Source organism: Onychomys torridus, chromosome 23, assembly GCF_903995425.1.
Source record: "Onychomys torridus chromosome 23, mOncTor1.1, whole genome shotgun sequence".
Taxonomy (NCBI): domain Eukaryota; kingdom Metazoa; phylum Chordata; class Mammalia; order Rodentia; family Cricetidae; genus Onychomys; species Onychomys torridus.
This window is the reverse complement of record NC_050465.1, coordinates 18,932,068-18,947,849: the sequence shown is the minus strand read 5'-3', so window position 1 is coordinate 18,947,849 and position 15,782 is coordinate 18,932,068. Positions and strand designations below refer to the sequence as shown.

Genomic DNA, 15,782 nt, shown 5'->3' with positions numbered 1-15,782 from the left:
CAATTCCTGACTATTAAAAATGCAACACAAAGAATGATTTATTCTCTCAATACAATGCCATAGTAAAATGAAAAGAAAAAGTAATACATCTATGTTTAAAGAGGAACAGAAACCATCTGATGTAGATATGAAATTCATCTACTTCACATGATTAGCAAGGGAAATAAGAGATATATTAGAATTCAATGGATGTGATCACAGAAAAATAATACACTTACTATATATTATGACTAGTAAAGTTATATCAAAGACTAAACATTAGAAATGTATTTATGAATAAAGAGAAGGTTACTGAATGCCAATAATGACAAAATTGTCTTTTTTATGGTAATGATTATCAGATATGACTAATCAATTACTGAATCTCTGTAGCAGATCCTGGATTTCTTCTTAACACATACCATGGAGAGCCAATACCAATCACTGAAGGATGGCATTAACCCTGAGGCCTATTTATTACTCCTGCTCTTAGTGACATTGTTCAAGATGCTCAACTGTGAAATATTGCCAGCTAGCAAATACACATCACTACTACCAGTCAAGCAGAGAATGGCTTTCAAAACCATGCAAAAATGTGAAACATATTACAAAGAAAAACAAAAACACTACAATAAATAACATTATTTAGACTGAGGAACAAAATAAAATACCATTGCCCCCTGTAGTCTGGAATGTTTTTGATTCTGATCATTAACTCTTTCAGAGTAAGTCATCACTGCAAAGAGGATGAAATTAAAGCAATGGTTCCCCCAAATGCAGCACACAAAAATTAAAGATCATTATAGGCCTGAGAGATTGATTATAAGTTTATTGCCTGCTTGAATAACATGGTTAATTCAAGGCTACCCTGGACAACAGTCAGACCTTGTCTCAAAATAAAAACTAAAAAGAGAGCTTGGGATTTAACTCAGTGGTAGAACACATGGAAGGCCTAGGTTTAATCCCTAGGCTTGTGGTGGGAGAAGGAAGATACAGTATATTACAGATAACTCACATATTACTAAAGTAATTTAATGATGTATATTACTTAAGACTTACAGCCATAGATGCCTAACAGAAAAAGCCCTTACAGCAGGTACTACAGAGAATTTGATGTAATGTGTGATAAAGTATCTGAAGATCTCAGAAGAAATTGCAAATTTTCTCAAAATATAAGAGCAAGACTTTTTATGTTGTTAGACTAATAGTTGGTTTAGCTCTAGCTTGTCTAAACAGAAATGTTCATTAAGGTTTACAAATTTCTACAGTATGACTTGGTATACATTTATACAAAGTTAGGCAGAAGTATAGTGGTATGTCTTAGTCATAGTCATCTTAATTTCTAGGAAAATAGTACCCATCCTGACATTTCTAAACAATAAATGCAATTGTTGAACAATCTTAAAACAGCACTGCAGAGGTGAACTGGCTGTTCATTCTGTATTTGACAACCTCCCCACAATTTGGAATAAATACTCAACATGGTATCACATCAAAGGCCAAGTAATGAGAAACCTCAGTCAAAAGTGCAGAGCAATAATGAAAGCAGCAGGTAAGGGCTACAGCACCTAGGCATGACAATGAACCCTCCTCTAGGATAGCAGTGTGACATACTGCTTCCAGCAAACAAAATCTGCACCACCTTCCACACCATTTCCTCATGCCCACTTAGCCACATCTGAGATATGGCACAAATTCTTCAGATCTCAAGGTGCGCTACATTCCACATTCAAGGTCACCCTCAGCTATGAACAATTAAAACCACAACCTAGGGTCAGGAGAGGTGCCTCAGAGGCTAAGAGCTCTTACTGTTTTTGTAGAGTTTCTAACACACATGATGGCTCACAACATTGGTAATGCAGTCCCAGGGGACCGGACACCCTCCCCAGGCACATTAAAATAAAAAAGAAATCTTAAAGAAATATAATAAAACCATCATCTATGATGCAGGATGAGCAGGCCACTATGCATAAACCAGAGAGAAGTTTTCTAACATTTCCTTTGAAATAACAATTATAAATCTTTTACCCTTGGCCAACTTCACAGATAAGAATCATTGCAATAGCTGGGTGTGGTGGCACACCCCTTAATCCAGCACTCTGGAGTCAGAAGCAGGTAGATCTCTGTGACTTTGAGCTTAACCTGGTCTACAAAGTGAGTTCCAGGACAGACAGGGTTACAGAGAGACCCTATTTCAAACAAACAACAACAAAGAGAGAATTATTCTTATAGTATGATTTTAGAAAATGATAGCAACCCATGAAGCCATTTTCTGACTTCAATGCAGGCCATGTGAGACTATTCACGATTACAATAAAGCAAATTCTAATCACAAGGTTAAACCATTTTCTAATTAGGTACTTAATTCTAGTAAGGGATGAATCAAGTGTTTCTGGAAAACTACTGAAGAATGCTTTCACACAAAGCATAAAAACCAATATACATGCTTTAAGGAATCTACTGTAGTATTACGGAAAATACGTTAGTTTTCTAGGGTTGTAGCATAAAGTGAAAACGTCTTTAACACTTCTTACCTGTGTATACAGTTCTTGCTCTCGAGATACAACATGCCAGCCGCAACATCCAAGGAGAACCTTACTAGCTGCTTGAGCTTTAGTTCATCCTTCCTCTTCCTCAGAAAGGACAGGAAATCACCTCCTAGAGGAATTGACAAGGAGAAGCAAGATGAATCCTAGCAGGAATCATACGGCACATTTCTAGCCCTTTAGGAGGCCTGACAGAATGAGCAGCTTTCGCCCCCGTTTCTTACGCTGAGGACAAAAGAAACATGGAAACAGCATGTCCTGGGAAGCAGGCACCATCACTTTTCTAGACACGTCAAGTATGTTGAGTGTCTCAGCCATGAACTGCCAAACACTTAAACACAGTCAAAGACAAACTTATCCCTTTGCTTCTGTGTGCACTGATTTATTTTACTGACATTTTCTAAGAAACTTTATTTTCTCTAATAACAAAATACAACTTAAACAAAAAAAGTCAAATGATATTAATTTGTAAATTTAGTGACGGACTAAAAATTAAAACTATTTAAACTAAACCATGTTGTGGAATATTCCTTTACACTGTGTGAATATATGTTGCTGTGACTGGTTTAATAAAGAAGCTGACTAAGCAATAGCTGGACAGGATAAGGTCAGGCAGGAAAGCCAAACTGAGAATGATGGGAGGAAAAAGAATGGAGAGGAGTCACGAGCAGATGCAAAGAGAAGCAAGATGGGCATGCTGTAATGAAAACAGGTATCAAGCCACATGGCAAAGCACAGATAAGAAATATGGATTAATTTAAATGTAAGAGTTAGCTAATAACAAGCCTGAGCTATTGGCCAAGCATTTATAATTAACATTAAGCCTCTGAGAGGTTACTTAGAAGTGGCTTGAGGGAAGAAACTTCTGCCAACAAATGGCAATCCAACGTGGGGCCCGAATTTCCACATAAGACCTGACAGATTAAAAAAGGACTCTAAACACACAAAAATGGAGTCAAACTCAGCTTCTTGCTAATGCCTTTTCCTGGGTAGACTCTGCTAGCAGCAATCAGAGGCACAGCTCCTTTAGGAGAGGGCTTCCTGTTTTAGTGCTAGTGGCAAAATCATGCGGCTCTTTCCAGAGGCCCTCATACCAAACACTTAAATGGGGTTTATGAGCAGTAGGTGGTACACTACTCGGTGACAGCATGGACCCAGAAACTCCCAAGAGTTGGGACAGTAAATGTGGTTCTCACAGGTACCTCCATCTTGCAAAAGTCATATGGAAGCCTACTACTGTAAAAGCTTCCTAATATATACCTATACACATACATAGGTTACAATGGAGTTATCACATAACAATAAATCTGCATAGACATCAGAAGTCAGTAAATAAAAAGTACATGTCTGTAGGGCATGGATGCAGAAAGGTGACTAGGAGAGGGGAGAAGAGATCTCAGGGGATGGGAGAGGGAGGGGAAAAGGAACGAGGTAACCGTAACATACGGGATGGGCATAACAAGAGGGAGAGATAGGACCGACAAGAGAGAGGCACGCAGGAAGGATGGGGGACACTTACAAGGAGGGTGATGAATTACAACTAGGTAAAATGATGAATACGCATGAAAATGCCACAAGGGAACCATTACTTGGTATGTTCCTTAGGAGAGAAAGAGGAGGGGGGCTGTAGAGACGCCTCAGCACCAGCTGCTCTTCCAGAGGGCCTGGGTTCAGTTCCCAGAACCCAAACGGAAGCTCACAACTCCAGTTTACACCTCTGTCACGGAAGCCTTGTAACTGCAATGCACATTGAAGCAAGATAGGATGAACTTCCTGAATGACACAGTGATCATGATTTAGAAGACTATTTAATGAGTTTTCTGGAAGTGTTATGGCATGATGAAGTGTGTGGATACTGAAATCACACTGTCTAGGCTTCATTCGCCCATACAGCCTTGAGCACTCCTATGATCTAAACGTCAACAAAGAGGCATCTAATACCATCTATTAACGGAAATGAACCTACAGCACCAAGCGTGTCCTCGGATGCAGAACACACTTATTGTGGCTTACGTTATTTTCACAAAGGAGCATAGAGCCACCTCAGCCACACTGTTGGTTATGCATCACCTGTTTTCCCCATTCACTGACACTTCCTTTCGTGGACTGTGCCACCCTGTTTTAGATGGCACATCTTAATCTCATCTTCAGCCACGACTGTAGTCTTCGATTGTAACCCAACCAATGATGTCATGCGTCTGCCCAAGTGACTGGCTCAGAGATGATTGGTGCACAGGTTCATCGAGCCCACTGAGAATCCAGACTGCTTAGAAGACAGAAACTGGTTCTTGTCTATTTCTGGAGAACTCTCAGAAAGAAGCTTCAATAAATACAGTAGGGCATGAAGATTTTAGGATGAAACATCTGCATCTAAAACATGTCACAGGAGCCAGGTGTATCGGCACGCACACGATTCTAGCATTCAGGAAATGAGAATAAGAAGCGTAAGTATGAGGCCCAACTTGGGACACACAGTGGCAGCCTGTCTCAAAAGGAAAGGAAAGAAAAAGAAGAAGGGAAGGGGAGGGGAAGGGGGAGGGGGACGAAGGAGGGGAAAGGAAGGGGGAAGGGAAGGGGAAAGCTAAGGAAAGAAAAGAAGAAAAAGGAAAGGAGAGGAAAGAAGAAAAGTTAAGACCACCCAACCCATCAACCACACAAACAATCACAACCTGGAGTTCAGCGAAGAGAGATTTCTGACAAACGGGAGTCACTGGATCACACACTGCCTCAGACTCTCCCCCTGACTCCCCAGGTTTTGCAATAAGGGATCTAAAAGGTAGAGTTCTATAGTTATATTCTGTACTATTAACTTAGAGTGTTTAATGGGTACAATGACTTCATATTAGAAGGGTAATTTGACAATTAATGACGGGAAACATCTTCGACACTTTGGACAAGCAGAGCGCTCAATCAAGAGAGGGGGTCAAACTTAGCAACTGCACACAGAGAATACAAGGCATTTTCAGCATCATCCACCAGTATTTCTAACACTCCATGACACAAAACTTGGATCTTACTGTTTTTCTGTTGTGATGGAGCTCTGAGAAACTGACCATATTTAACCTAAATTCAGATCATGTCAACAAGAACAACTTATTAGCCCGGCATAGTGGCATACATCTTTAATCTCAGCAGAGGCAAGGGGGATCTCTGAGTTCAAGGCCAGTCTGATCTACAATGAGAGTGTCAGGATAGCCAGGGCTACGCAGACAAACCCTCCCCAAATAATAACTTATTACTTCGTAGTTGGAGAAAAAGGATTATCAAGGCAATACCACTAATGACTTGTCAGTGAATCACAGAGCGATCTTAATTTTTTTTGTTTGTTTTCCAAGACAGGGTTTCTCTGTATAGCTTTGTGCCTTTCCTGGAACTCAATCTGTAGCCCGGGGCTGGCCTTGAACTCACAGAGATCCACCTGGCTCTGCCTCCTGAGTGCTGGGATTAAAGGCATGCGCCACCACCGCCCAGCTTTTTTTTCCTCTTTCTTTCTTTCTTTCTTTCTTTCTTTCTTTCTTTCTTTCTTTCTTTCTTTCTTTCTTTTCTTTCTTTCTCTCTCTCTCTTTCTTTCTTTCTCTTTCTTTCTTTCTTTCTCTCTCTCTGTCTCTCTGTCTCTGTCTCTCTCTCTCTTTTATACAGAGGTATTTGGGGGGCTCTATTTAAGTAATTGTTTAGAATTCCTACATATGTGTATGTGTGTGCATGTCTGTGTATATTTTTGTGTGTGAGCACGCACATGTGCAGATCAGAGTTGACATGTAGTGCTTTCCTCTACTGCTTCCCACCTGACTTTTGAAGAGAGCCTCTCCTGACCCTGGAGTTTGCTGGTTCAGCTAGACTGCCTCTGAAGTGAGTTCCAGGCATCTGCCTGTCTCCATGTCCCCAGTGCTGGGATGACAGCATGCACAACCATGTCCAGCTTTTTATATGGGTGTTAAGGAGCTGTACTCAGATCCTCACGTGTGCCCAGGAAGCACTTCATCTACTCCATCATCTCCTATCTCCTGGAACTTGCTTTTAACATTTTTTTTTCCTTTTATCATCAATGCTGAAAATCACAGATTTTATAAAAAAAAGGAAAAGCTACATGATAAGTTTAAACTGTGAATGCTAACTCAAACATGACTTCATGGATCATAGAATGAATAGATGTTACAAGTGGACCATGAGGACAAGACCAGTGAACACGCTGAAGGACAGGAAGGTGGTGGTTTGAAGAAAAATGGCCCCCAAAGGAAGTGGCACTACTAGGAGGTGTGGCTTTATTGGAGTAGGTGTGGCCTTGTTGGAGGAAGTGTGTAACCATGGAGGTTGGCCTTGAGGTCTCATATATGCTCAAGCCACACCCAGTACCTCAGACCACTTCCCTGTTGGCTGCAAGATGTAGGACTCTCAGCAACTTCTCTAGCACCATGTCTACCTGCACACTGCTATGTCCCATCATGATGATAATGGACTGCAAATGAGCTACCCCAATTAAATGTTTTCCTTTTTTGAGAGTTGTTGTGGTCATGGTGTCTCTTCACAGTAATAGAAACCTAACTAAGACAGTGTGGTTCCAGAGGATGGTACCTGTGAGGACACTGAAGGATGTGGTGTGTGCTCAGGAGAGGAGGCTTGTACTGAGAGAGGCTTAGCTGGAAGTTCATGCTAGCTGTGAAGTGAGCCGATCACAGGTTATGTATGCTATGAACTATCCATAGAAGTGGATTAAAATGCTACATCTGCAAACGCTCAGTAGAGAAAGAGGTCTGTTTGTGGAAAAGGAAGATTAAAAACTGAACAACCAAAAGATGAGTTCATGGATCTAGCAGATTTCCTGGTTGCACATTCTTCAGTTAAAAGGATTTACTGAACAGCTTGTTACAGAAGTCAGCTCTGAAATGCAGATCTGAGGATGTGGCTTTCCCAGTTGGAGGCAGTCTTTTTAGGTGAAGTTCCTAAAGGGCTAAGTTTTACTAGGCCTGCAGAAGAGCAGGACCCTTTTCATCCTCTTGTTTGCAGATTAGCTGGGAAGATACTCTGGCTGTACTTAGGAGGCCGAGGCTATGAAATAATAGACTAGTACATTTCCCAGTACTTTTGAGCTACTGATTCAAGGGACAGGCATGACATGTTGTTTGAATTTTAGATGGTCTTATAATTTAAAAAAAAAAAAAAAAAACAAAACCAAAAAAACCAGAGCCAGATATCAGGGTGAAAGCTAGAAGATCAGAGAAGCAGAGCAAAGCACAACCAACCTCATCTCGCCAACTCCTCAGTTGATCCTGTTTCCATGAATCCTCAGACTGAAAGCCTCTGAGTCCTCACCCCTGAGGGTCTCAGCTGAACTGCTTTAGTTGTGTTTCCTCATGCCTTATACACCTTTCTGTGCCCTGCCATCACTTCCTGGGATTAAAGGTATGTGTGGTTCCCAGTACTGGGATTAAAGGTGTATGCCACCACACCTGGCTCTGTTTCCAGTGTGGCCCTGAACTCACAGAGATCCAGACAGAAATCTGCCTCCTGAGTGATAGGATTAAAGGTGTGTGCCACCACTGTCTGACCTCTATATCTAATCTAGTGGCTGGCTCTGTCCTCTGATCCTCAGGCAAGCTTTATTAGGGTATACAATATATTTCCACAATGACATAAAAAGCCAGGAGAGACACCTTAGTCAACTGTCACAAACCCACAGAATGGTGTGTCTTTGGGGCCTCTGGCTGATGCCCTGCAGCCTACACATGCTTTTGATGAGGCATCGAATTTACTTGCCTTGTATCTTCAGGTAGTGATTTTGATCATGGTACTAAAATTCTAAAAACAAAAAGTCTGGGGCCAAACCCAGCATTTTGACAGTTTCTGTTAGTAAAGGTTTCTAGAAGCCTGTCCCCTTTGTCCCTTTATGTACTGTGTGTGGATGGAGGCTTCTCTGATCCATGGCAGAGCTGCAACAGAGACTGTGTGGCTACGATGCCTCAAAATTGACTAGCTGGCTCTTTATGAATGAGCTTGGCCACATGTGTTCTGAAGTTATCTACTTTCCACCTGTATGTCATTGTTCTTTTGCACCAATATGCAAAAGAACCAGCTGGGCAGTGGTGCATGCCTTTAATCCTAACACTTGGGAGGCAAAGGCAGGCCGATCTCCTTCAGTTCAGGGCCAGCCTGGTCTAAAAAGTGAGCTCTAGGACAGCCAGGGCTGTTACACAGAGAAAACCTGTCTTGAAAAAAAAAAAAAAAAGTCACTTACTGACTTGCATCTACATACATGGGCACACTCATGCTATCATGAGCACTATTAAAAATCACTTACTTGTGCATATGTGCATGGGCACACTACACTCATACTACTCTGTGCACTATAAAACTCACTTACTGACTTGTGCATATGCATATGGGTACACACATACTACCATTTCTGCTACTAAGATCACTTATTGACTGGTGCATTTGTGCACGGGCATACTCATGCTACCATGTGAACTTGGAAGTCAGAGGACTACTTGCAGGAATAGGTTCTCTCCTGCCACCACGAGGTCCTTAGGGATCAAATCAGGCCGTTAGAATTGGCAGCAGATGCCTTTACCAGATGTGTTATCTCTCTGTTCTGAAAAACAGGTAGTGATTTTGATTATGGTACTGAAATTCTAAAAAAATTATTTTTTAAATTATTATTGAAAAAAAATTTTTTTTTCAATCTCAAAAAGAAGCAGAGAAGGAGAATGTCCAGTAATGTAAGTCCCAGTGAACATATACCAAGCCCACACACTGCCCTGTCTGTCTGTGTCATACAAGTCTCTCCTTACTTTGATGCCAAATTACTCACTTTGGGGTCCTCTGGCTTCCTATCTTCCTGCACGTCTTCTTTCGATAATAAAGAGGAAAAATGGTACAAATTGAAACTTTCATCAATTGTTAAAGAAATATGGGATGCAAAGATAGCCAAAATTACATTTAAAAGTATCAAGGGAAAGATTAATAGGATATTAAATTAGGAAAGCTAATGATATTTTCAGGATATTTTCACAGAATTTGTTACTAGCTGGACATTTTAGGGGCATTAAAGTTCTCAAATAAGTGACATCAGTGGCCACTTTACAAAACATGTCACATAACTGTAATTTTGAAACAACTAGGAAAATAGTTAGATTTTTCCTCTATGCAATTTCACTAGTTACAATTTATATAGTCAGAAATATATTCAATTATCAAACTGATTTATTATAAAAATATAAACAGTCTGCTAAAATATTGTATTAATATACCTGCAAAGAATAAATACTTTTTAGCCAAGAGCTGGGAATATCTGAATTTTAAATAAAATTCTAAACATAGATGTCTTTTCTTAGTTTTTACTTTTTTGTTTTTACCGTGGTAAAATTCACATAATAAAATTACTCTTTTAACTTTTTAGCATACAGTTCAATATCATGAACCCCATGCACATTGCTGTTCAATTCTACACTTATTTTGCTGATATCCCTGTTCCCCACTTCAAGGCAAGCCTGGTAACTCATCCAACACCCCTAGCCTTCCTGTGACACTGATGACTTGCAAATATCACCCTCATATAAGTAGATCACACCTCCTGCCCATGACTGGCTTATTTCACTTGCTGTGATGCCCTCAAGCTTACCCCTGCTGTGGAACTTCTTTGCCAGGCTGAGTAATACCCCAATTGGATGCATATGCCACATTTCCTTTATCCATTTATCTGTTCCTGGGCATTAGGTTTCTCCTCTATCTTGACTATTCTAAACAATGCTGAAACATACTTGCAAAACTCTTTCCCAATTCCTGTTTTCAAGCTGTACTTGGAAGGGGATGACTGGGTCACATGATAGCTCTAACTTTTTCAAAGTAGTTGTTTTACATAACGGCTTCAATTTTTTTTCTCCCTTAAATTTTTTTTTTTTTTTTTTTTTTACAATCCCATGAACAGGGCACTTGGTTCTCTTTCCCCCACATCCTCTCTGACACCTGCTGTCTCCTGACAGCAGCTATCCAACAGGTGTGTAGAGCAGAGCATGTCAACATGATTTGATTTGCATTTCCCAGGTGATGTGTTACGTTGAGTGGCACATGTGCATGTTCACTTGTTTATCTTCTGTGAAGAAATGATTATTCAAATTCTATGCGAATTTCTAAAAATCTGTTGTCATTCTGGTTATTGAGGATGTCCTTCTTTAAGATTTAAATCCCTTATCTGGTAGGTTTTTCAAACTCTTCCATTTCTGAGGATGCTTTCCCCCTCTGAATTGTGTTCTTGGCTGGGCAGAGCGTTCAAGTCTGAGGAAGTCTCACTTGTCTGTTTGCTTATGATGTTGGTGTCACATTGAGAAACCACTGTTTACTCAACTGCCATGAAACTTCTCTCTACGTTTTCAATATGTTTTATAATTTCAGGGATAATTTCATATTTGTATTTACTTTGCGTGTGCTTCTATAACAATATGGCTCCTGCTCTGGAGGCTGAAGTCTAGGATCAGTGTTCTCACTGGATCAATATCTAAAGAGGAGGGCATGGTCTCTGTTCCTAAGACAGAGCACACTGTCTCCTCAGAATCGGAAGACCAGAAGGAAAACAGAAACAAAATAAAAAACCCCACTAATACTGACTGAGAGAGTTTCACCTTCTTGTCACCAAATTTTTAACTTGCTCCAGTTATCAGTCTGAATCTAAATATCATGTCAATCACATGAAATGAAATCAAGGTACAATGCATCATAAGGCAGAGCCTATGCTCAGTGTGAGATTGAACTTAGAGAGCGGTTTCTACACTACACAGTCAAACCTGTGGCAGACATTCCCATCCTGTTCTTGGTTGCTTTTATTCTTTTGGGGACCCACGTCCTAGCTCTCAAATAAATACACACGGAGACTTATTACTTACAAATGCCTGGCCTATATTGGCCTATTTCTAGCCAGTTTTTCTTAATTTATGCTGTCTACCTTTTGCTTCTGGGCTTTTATCTTTATCCTATATATCTTTCTTCTTACTCCATGGCTTGCTGTGTAGCTGGGTGCCTGGGTGGCTGGTCCCTGGAGTCCTCCTCTCCTTCTTTTCTTGCTCCTTGATCCTTCCTTCCCAGATTTCTCCTCCTATTTATTCTCCCTACCTGCCAGCCTTGCTATTGCCTTTCAGCTCTTTTATTAGACCAACTAGGGGTTTCAGACAGGCACAGTATCACAGCTTCACAGAGCTAAACAAATGCAATAAAAAGAATGCAGCACATCTTCGCATGATTCAAACAGATGTTCCACTGCATAAACAAATGTAACACATCTTAAAATAATATTCCACAACACCATCCAAAGGGAGAAAGAGCCAAGAAGAAAGGGAAACCATGTGCCTGCCCAGTAAGTTCAAACTGAGCAGGGCAAATCAAAGTTAGGCCCTCAGGATTAAGAGCCTTCTCTAACTCTGGACACAATGAGGTGTGCCTGGCTCCTAAGGCCTCAGCAGCCCTATCCTATGTCAGTTCTTGCAGGGTGCCTAAGGCTCTCCCAGGTGGGTACAGCATGTCAGTGGTGCTACAATTTTGAGGGTGGCCATGGTCCCACAGCTCTTCTGGCACTGCTCTACTGTGGGCTTCTGGCATGGTTCTCTTCTTGGGACAGTTGTCTGAAGGCAGTCGCTTCCCTCACATAGGTATTCTATCTGTGAAACAAGTAGGACATGTTCACCAAGGTTTATGGCCTAGACCTTCCACAGGACAGCTCTCAGAGACAATTATACTCTTGCCCACTGAATGAATGCAGCTCTCAGAGAGCCTAGGCACACCGCACAAAGATAGAAGAATTTATTCTGATGTTTTTCTTGGGACAAGAACTTTCACAAAAGTACCTTTCATAAAAGACTTGCTAACATAGTAACATTCTAGGTAAATGTTTTTATGATTAATTAAAATAGGATTTTATTATATAATTTTACTACATAAATCCTCACTCCAATTTCATCAGTAATATGCAAGCTGTCCAATTTCTCTGGGTTTCATTCATTACTAAGGAAATGACACTGAATGACTGAACTCTCTGATCCACTCTCTATCAGTTCAACAGAAGGCAGGTATGTGAGGGTTTACCAGATGTCTGCGTTCCCAGCTCTACTTTGAGCACTTTGCATCAAGTCCCATCTTGCTGCCATTAAGTCTTCCATCCTCGTGGCCAGCTCTGTCTCCCACTGGAACCACAGTGTGGTTGTGTCCATCTGAGAAACCTAAGCTGTTTTCTCTAATCATTTCAGCATCTTCGAGTACTTTATTGGTCACACATTTTATTCTGTACATTCATTCAACTCTTTGCTTCTGTTATCGGGCCTTTATTGTTACATCTTAACCCTTTTCTTACCCATATACTTCAAGTTCAGTAAGAGCTATAGGTCTCAAACTCTGGAAGACAATTGGAAAAATCTTGTTTGACAAATTGACAGCTAACTTACTCCTCTTATTCAGGTTTCCATTTTTTCTTACAGAACTTTCATTACATTCTAATTTACTTACTATGTGTATATGTGGGGTTGGGTATACATGTGTCATGATACACAAATGGAGGTCAGAGGACAATTTATGGGAGTTGGTCCTCTCTTTCCACTATGTGGGTCCCAGGGATTGAACTCAGGTCATCAGGTTTGGTGAGAAGCAAACCTTGACTTTCTGAGCCAACTCTCTGGCCCATCAGGCTTCCATTCTTAAAGCCTCACCTCCTTCCTCATTCTGCAAAGGTAACTTAGAACAAACTCTCCACTCTCAAATGAATAATGCACAATTTACCCCTTCATCACCTATATAGCTCCATCTTCACATATTTCATTAACCCTTTATATAAACTTTACATTAATTTATCATCTATGTGACTTTTTCACATTCACACCCACAGGGTGTTCTATTCATCTTTCATCTCAGGAATTCAGAAAGCTCAGACTAGTGAGTCATTTTGATACCACATACAAATAAGCATCTAAAACTGTTTTCATTAAAGTGATATGTCATAGTGAGGACATTAAAAGAGGTCAGCCTATACCTTTCAAGTTACTATAGGTTTTTTCTTACTGAGTACTGATTATTTTCAAACTTTGACATGACTGTAAGTAGAATTAGACAGCATATAAAATAATGTATCAGTAGAACTTCCTTCCCTAATTTGTTAATTATGGAGAGGAAAATAACTCAATTTTTAAAAACTTACTTTATTCATCTATGAACCAACAACTGTGAACTCAGATCATGGGAGGGCATGATACACTTACTGCACAGACAGGCTGGCAAAAGCACATGTGCTCTGCACAGTTCACACGTTGTCAGAAATTGCTTCTGGAGCAATGACCAGAAAAGGTCAGGACTGAGAGAGACTATGGTTGGCAGTGCTTCGACTGTGCCGCCTGACAGTCATGCTGCAGGGAAGTGCCCATCTAAAACTCGGCAGAATCTAATATGACACAATACCTTTGGACCCCAAAAGATTTCTTTCAAATAACTAACTTTTCTTGGGTACCATGTTTCCCTGTCTGACTCCAATGACCTCAAGCTGGACTTGGGCTATGACATCTGCACTGTATTCTCTCTACAACAGGAACCTTTACATGACTTCCAACTATGCAGACAGTGGAAAAAGTAGGGCAAACTACAATTACTATTGCTGTGTCTTCAATTCATTTAAAAATTACAGTATTGTTGGGGTTCAGATGGCCTGCAGTACCTTTTTCAAGCATGAACTCCAACCCAGATGTGGCCCCACAACTGCAGGAAGCCTGCACACAGCAGATAAAGCCAGGAAGAATGTCCTCTGGGGCGAAACAAAGCCACTAGGGCAGCGAAGCAGGAAGAAAAAAAATCAGGTAAGGGGGTCATGGATACAGTTTGCTTAGGCTCTGCTTGCAATACTATCTCTAGTAGCTAGCTAATATATAAACAGCAGTGGGAAAAACAACAATTTCATTCTTGAAGTAAACCCGGAGACTTGTGCCTCTGTCTATCATTACATTCTGGTTTGTTGTTGCTGTTTGTTTCTCCCTGCAAATGGCCACCATTTCATCTTTTTTTTTTTTTTTTTTAAACCCAATACTCTAGGGAATAACCAGATCACATTTTCTTTAGTCATTTATTGATTAATGAACAACATCTTAGTTGATTACATCTCTTGGCTTGTATGAACTTTGCTTCAATAAACAAAGAGGGGCAGACATCTCCCAGAAAACAGATTTCATTTTCTCTGGACAAATGCCCAGTGGTAAGATGGTTGGGCCATGTGGTTTGTTTGTTTGTTTGTTTTTTCTTTTTTCAGTTTTGAGAAACTCTCATACTTAATAGCTAGTTCTAACTATGGGGTAAGACAATATCTTACTGTGTGTTTGATTTACATTTAGTAATATTGAACATTTTTCATGGATTTGTTGGCTATTTGTTTATGATCTTTGAGAAATAACAATGTAGATCTCATGTGCCCTTTTAAAAGGAGATTATTTGGTTTTCTGATATTGAGGTTTTGAGTTCCTTATACAGTCTGGATATTATCTTTTGCTGACCACAATTTGTCAATGTATCCTATTTGATATGTTATCACCTCACTCTGCTTCCTTTGCTTACCGCTCACATTCTCATCCTTAAATGCTTTGTTAGGGACTCCAAAGCAGAAACAAAGACGACAGAAAAAATGAGCAGTACTTAAATGCTGACCTTTCATGGTGCAATTTCTTAATTATTTGAAACACTTCAAAGTATCAAAGATCTAGCAGATATACTGACTCCTTTTGCAATTAACTTCCAGTATACATTAAAATATCCACATCATTACAAATGATCATGAACTCATGGGTCAGTTAAACTACAGGTATCTACTGGGTTGAATACTATCCCTAGAATATCAACGTCTATCTCAGGTTTCAGAAAATGATCTTACTTGGGAACATCATCTCTGCAGATGTAATTGTCATATAGTCATGAGGGTTTAGGGTGACTCCTACAACCAATGACTATTTTGATTTACAGGAAAAAGATTAGAACTCAGAGACAGAGAGAGACTCAGAGAAGAAACTAATATGACCACCAAGGCAAAGCTGTAAATGAAAATGACATGGCAGCACATTAAGAAATGTCATGGCTAGGAACAAAAGCTAGATAGAGTTCAGGAAGGGGTCCCCAATGGAGCTCTCAGCGACCTCATTTGACGATATTACAAGTCTGCCCCCAGAACTGAGAGGGTGCATTTGTGCTGACTTATGCCATGCAGTCTTGGTGCCTTGTTATAGCAACCTAGAAAGGTAGCCCAGGGATTTG

The 15,782-nt window shown here is 40.3% G+C and overlaps 1 protein-coding gene across 3 annotated transcripts in view; it reads right to left on the bottom strand.

Annotated features, from left to right (window-relative positions):
* Positions 1-15,782, bottom strand: part of Fer (FER tyrosine kinase) — a 329,360-nt gene that overhangs the window by 75,320 nt on the left and 238,258 nt on the right. For all 3 annotated transcript variants that reach the window (XM_036173166.1, XM_036173167.1, XM_036173168.1), the window contains one exon: positions 2,514-2,637. In XM_036173166.1, the coding sequence (XP_036029059.1) occupies positions 2,514-2,637 (124 nt within the window). The remainder of the gene's footprint in view (positions 1-2,513; positions 2,638-15,782) is intronic.